The 5,692-nt window shown below is 35.8% G+C and overlaps 1 protein-coding gene across 1 annotated transcript in view; it reads right to left on the bottom strand.

Annotated features, from left to right (window-relative positions):
• The window catches only part of LOC107564591 (wiskott-Aldrich syndrome protein family member 1-like), a 91,845-nt gene that overhangs the window by 10,423 nt on the left and 75,730 nt on the right, over positions 1 to 5,692 (bottom strand). The window contains exon 6 of the mRNA XM_016249711.1: positions 1,937 to 1,993. Coding sequence (XP_016105197.1) covers positions 1,937 to 1,993 — 57 coding nt within the window. The remainder of the gene's footprint in view (positions 1 to 1,936; positions 1,994 to 5,692) is intronic.

The raw sequence follows: 5,692 nt of genomic DNA, 5'->3' as shown, positions 1-5,692 counted from the left end.
ATTGGTTTTTTTTTTTTTTTTTTTTTTTTTTTTTTTAACCCCCCCCCCCCCATCATTTAATTAAGAAATTATTCATATACTGTATATGCAATAAATAAATAAATAGATTTGGGGATAAAATAAATGTATAAAATCAACAGAAAAAATATTTATTATTCACTGCATTATTGTTGTTATATATGAATATATTTCATTATTGTATGTATGAATTATATATATATATATATATATATATATATATATATATATATATATAGACATATATAATTATTTTGTGTTGATTTTAGGGGTGAAATGTGAGCGGATTCAGAGGGTTGAGGAGGTTCAGTTTTTAAAGGTATGAAAGCGAATCATTTCCACACTGAACGTCTGATTCAGAGCGAAGGTGAAGTCAATCACAGCAGAGCAACACACACACATACATTCGCACGCATGCACGCTCACTCACACGCATGCACACACTCACACACACGCACGCACACACACACACTTGCACACTCATAGTCTCACATGCACACACACACTCACAGACACGCGCACACACACTCACAGACACACACACACACACTCACTCACTCGCTCACACACTCACTCACTCGCTCACACACTCACAGATACACACACACACACTCACAGACACTCTCACACACACACACTCTCTCACACACACACACACCCTCACACACTCACAGACACTCTCACACACGCACACACACACGCACACGCACTCACTCACACACTCTCACACACGCACACACACACGCACACACACACACGCACACACACACACACGTGGAATAGCTGGACAGGTCAGACAGACAGGAAACAAACTAATCTGGATGGCTTGTGTTTCTGTTTGACTTTAAACCAAATCAAGACTGTTGAAGAGAATTTGTGAAAGAAAACAGCCAAACCAAACGCACACGTATGCTGAGATCTCTGATGAATCATCTGGAAAACACTGAGTTTTATTTTAACCTTCAAATATGTGTCTAATAAATATCTGATAAGGAATAATTTATTACAGACACTGAATTATTGTGCATTAAATTAATATACATTCAATAATTGAAAAATCACTGACCACATATACACATCTATATATTGTTTTTATCAATGCATTTTTGTGTAATTTACAGGGTCTTTATAGTTCATTTAAAACTAAAACCATAAAAATTGTGTTACTGGAAATAAAATACATGTTAAAGTAACTGCATTAAAATACCTACAACTGAAATTAAAATGAATGAAAATTATATAGAAATAAAAACAATTAAAACGACAATAAAATTACTCAAAGTAAAAGTATTATATTTCTATTTTAGTATTATAAATAGTAAAATTTAAATTTAAATGGTAAAAACAATTAAATTGCTAAACTTTAAAATTAAAATAAAACAACAACTAAATTATTAAAAATACAACTAAAATACGGAAACTTCAATTGAAATTAAAATGGAAAATCTAAAATTTAAAACGGCAAACAAACTAAACTAAATTACAAAAAAATGAACAAAAATTTAAATATAAAAATGAAAAATGAAATGGAAAAAACACAACTAAATTAAAACTTTAAATAAAATTAAAATGGAAAATTTTTTAATTAAAATTAAAATGGCAAAAACACAACTAAATTGCTAAAAAATTAAAATGAAATTTTTAAAATTGAAAACAAATTCAAATTATTAATAAAATCGATAATAGTATCATATATAATATATTATAATTTAATATAATATAATACAGTATTATATTATTCACATTTTCACAGATTCTGCAAGGGGTTCCCAAACTTCCGTATGCCCTAGAATAATGGTTTTCCAGATGAAGCGGCAGCGTCTCAGCGCCTGCGTGGCGTACCGTGATTGTTTGGTTCCCGGTGCAGGCCGAGCGAGTGATCATACGGCAGATTGAAGCGTCTCTGATGTTCACATACCTGCACTGGAAGGTCCAGATATTTATAGACCTGATCGTACATGTGGGGATCCTGCAACTACAAAACAAAATGACAAAAGAAGAACCAAGGACACAATTTAACACAGCGTAACACAATAGAACCGCAATGAAGGACAGTCCTGAGAAATATCTACAAAACACACATGAGAAATAATAAATAAAAAACAGAGATGCACAATGTAGCGTTGACCGTACTGGTATCGGCTGATTGCTAGCATTTTTGAAAAATAATATATAATAGACTATTAAAAATTATTGGTATGAACTGATTATTATTGGAAGCAGGAAAAAGCAAAAACACCCTCCCCCCCAAAAAGACAGACGGACGGACAGATGGATAGATAGAACGAAAGAACGATAGATAGATAGACAGACAGACAGATGGATAGATGGATGGAACGATAGATATAGATAGATAGATAGAACGAAAGAACGATAGATATAGATAGATACAGTGGGGAAAAAAAAGTATTTAGTCAGCCACCAATTGTTCAAGTTCTCCCACTTAAAAAGATGAGAGAGGCCTGTAATTTTCATCATAGGTATACCTCAACTATGAGAGACAAAATGAGAAAAAAAAATCCAGAAAATCACATTGTAGGATTTTTAAAGAATTTATTTGCAAATTATGGTGGAAAATAAGTATTTGGTCAGTAACAAAATTTCATCTCAATACTTTGTTATATACCCTTTGTTGGCAATGACAGAGGTCAAACGTTTTCTGTAAGTCTTCACAAGGTTTTCACACACTGTTGCTGGTATTTTGGCCCATTCCTCCATGCAGATCTCCTCTAGAGCAGTAATGTTTTGGGGCTGTCCCTGGGCAACACGGATTTTCAACTCCCTCCAAAGATTTTCTATGGGGTTGAGATCTGGAGACTGGCTAGGCCACTCCAGGACCTTGAAATGCTTCTTACGAAGCCACTCCTTCGTTGCCCGGGCGGTCTGTTTGGGATCATTGTCATGCTGAAAGACCCAGCCACGTTTCATCTTCAATGCCCTTGCTGATGGAAGGAGGTTTTCACTCAAAATCTCACGATACATGGCCCCATTCATTCTTTCGTTTACACGGATCAGAGCCCCAAAGCATGATGTTTCCACCCCCATGCTTCACAGTAGGTATGGTGTTCTTTGGATGCAACTCAGCATTCTTTCTCCTCCAAACACGACAAGTTGAGTTTTTACCAAAAAGTTATATTTTGGTTTCATCTGACCATATGACATTCTCCCAATCCTCTTCTGGATCATCCAAATGCTCTCTAGCAAACTTCAGACGGGCCTGGACATGTACTGGCTTAAGCAGGGGGACACATCTGGCACTGCAGGATTTGAGTCCCTGGCAGCGCAGTGTGTTACTGATGGTAGCCTTTGTTACTTTGGTCCCAGCTCTCTGCAGGTCATTCACTAGGTCCCCCCGTGTGGTTCTGGGATTTTTGCTCACAGTTCTTGTGATAATTTTGACCCCACGGGGTGAGATCTTGCATGGAGCCCCAGATCGAGGGAGATTATCAGTGATCTTGTATGTCTTCCATTTTCTAATAATTGCTCCCACAGTTGATTTCTTCACACCAAGCTGCTAACCTATTGCAGATTCAGTCTTCCCAGCCTGGTGCAGGTCTACAATTTTGTTTCTGGTGTCCTTTGACAGCTATTTGGTCTTGGCCATGGTGGAGTTTGAAGCATGACTGTTTGAGGTTGTGGACAGGTGTCTTCTATACTGATAACGAGTTCAAACAGATGCCATTAATACAGGTAACCAGTGGAGGACAGAGGAGCCTCTTAAAGAAGAAGTTACAGGTCTGTGAGAGACAGAAATCTTGCTTGTTTGTAGGTGACCAAATACTTATTTTACAGAGGAATTTACCAATTAATTCTTTAAAAATCCTACAATGTGATTTTCTAGACTTTTTTTCTCATTTTGTCTCTCATAGCTGAGGTATACCTATGATGAAAATTACAGGCCTCTCTCATCCTTTTAAGTGGGAGAACTTGCACAATTGGTGGCTGACTAAATACTTTTTTGCCCCACTGTATATAAGCAGCAGTCATTGCACCGTCCCAGCAACAATTCTTCCGGAATCCCTCCACCTCCCCATCTCCTCTATTTTTGTTATTCTCCCTCTATGTAGTACCGCAATGCGGGGGGGTTGAACTCGGAGCTCAAGCTGAGCCTCAGGTTCGAGCCTCCGTTGAGGAAAGGAAGCCAAATTCGTTTACCATTAACCATCAGGACTGGACAGACAGGTAAACTCGTAAAACAGACCTTTCGAGACTGACTGGAAAGAGAGGTGCTGCAATAACGTTAAACATCTGAAAAATAATGCGTTTTTGGAGCAATCAAGTATGAATACCTATTCTAGTACATCCCAAAAACCAAACCAAGACTTCTTAAAAGGGCATAATAGGATCCCTTCAACAAACTATTCTTTTGGCATTTTTAAGGTCCTATATGGTTCCATTGCAGAGATATGGGGATTTCAATGGGACTCCATGAGTAAATTTTAAAATTGTATTTCAGTGGTCAAAAACAAAATGTGGATCATTTGCTTACAAGCTGACACTTCTTCTTTTAGAATGTCTGAAGAACTAATAAAGTTGAAAATAGAAATGAATATTGTTTCTCAAATCAAAACAACTTTATAATAACTTTGGGAAAAATGTATTTCCATAAATGTTATATTAGAGTATTAGTGGAAAAACAGCACAGGTCATATGGTACTGGCAGTATCATATTGTTTATCTCAGTGAAACTGCACCCATTACAAAAACCAAGAACACATTATGTTTGCAATCCTCATGTGTTAATTTTGGTGGCTTCACATGAGCAATTCCACATATATTCTGTTAAACAGGAAAAAACAACGTGTGATTCACAACAGATGTTTTCTTTAGTATGTGACTTAATTCTAATTGCTCACATTAGTGAAGGTCAAACGATCATTCCTATAAATTGGTTGAAAACATTTAATGTTGCAGTTTCTAATAAAGTTCTCAGCCAACTGTTGTTTTACTTGCCAAATCTCATTTTTACTTTCATTTAGCATTTGGCAAGTGTTGGTTTTGGGCTCTGGGCATCTATTTCAGACACCGATCTGCTGATGCATTGAGATGAGACTTTCAGAGCCAGTGTTTCTCTGTTTAAGTCAAGACAAAAATCATATAAAAAATCATGTGCTACAGTGTTAACATCTGATGCTTTTCCACCACAGCCATTTTTAACTATTTACATTGTGATGTTATACATCCAAACCACCACAGATAGATCAAGTCCAATCAGTATAATCAAACACAGCTGGACTCAAATGAAGGTGTAGAACCATCTCAAGGATGATCAGAAGAAATGGACAGCACCTGAGTTAAATATATGAGTGTCACAGCAAAGGGTCTGAATACTTAGGACCATGTGATATTTCAGTTTTTCTTTTTTAATAAATCTGCAAAAATGTCAACAATTCTGTGTTTTTCTGTCAATATGGGGTGCTGTGTGTACATTAATGAGGAAAAAAAATTAACTTGAATGATTTTAGCAAATGGATGCAATATAACAAAGAGTGAAAAATTTAAGGGGGTCTGAATACCTCTTTCTATTTATAAATATTGTAAATACATTTATCATATATTGCAAAAAAAATGCACATTTGTAAAATTGTTTGTAAAATTTATAAATTAATACACACACACACACACATATATATATATATATATATATATATATATATATATATATAAACACACA

The sequence above is a fragment of the Sinocyclocheilus grahami genome, unplaced genomic scaffold (assembly GCF_001515645.1).
Source record: "Sinocyclocheilus grahami isolate Dianchi unplaced genomic scaffold, SAMN03320097.WGS_v1.1 scaffold949.1, whole genome shotgun sequence".
In the NCBI taxonomy this organism is placed as follows: Eukaryota; Metazoa; Chordata; class Actinopteri; order Cypriniformes; family Cyprinidae; genus Sinocyclocheilus; species Sinocyclocheilus grahami.
The sequence above is the reverse complement of the archived record's forward strand: the minus strand, read 5'-3'. Positions and strand labels throughout refer to the sequence as shown.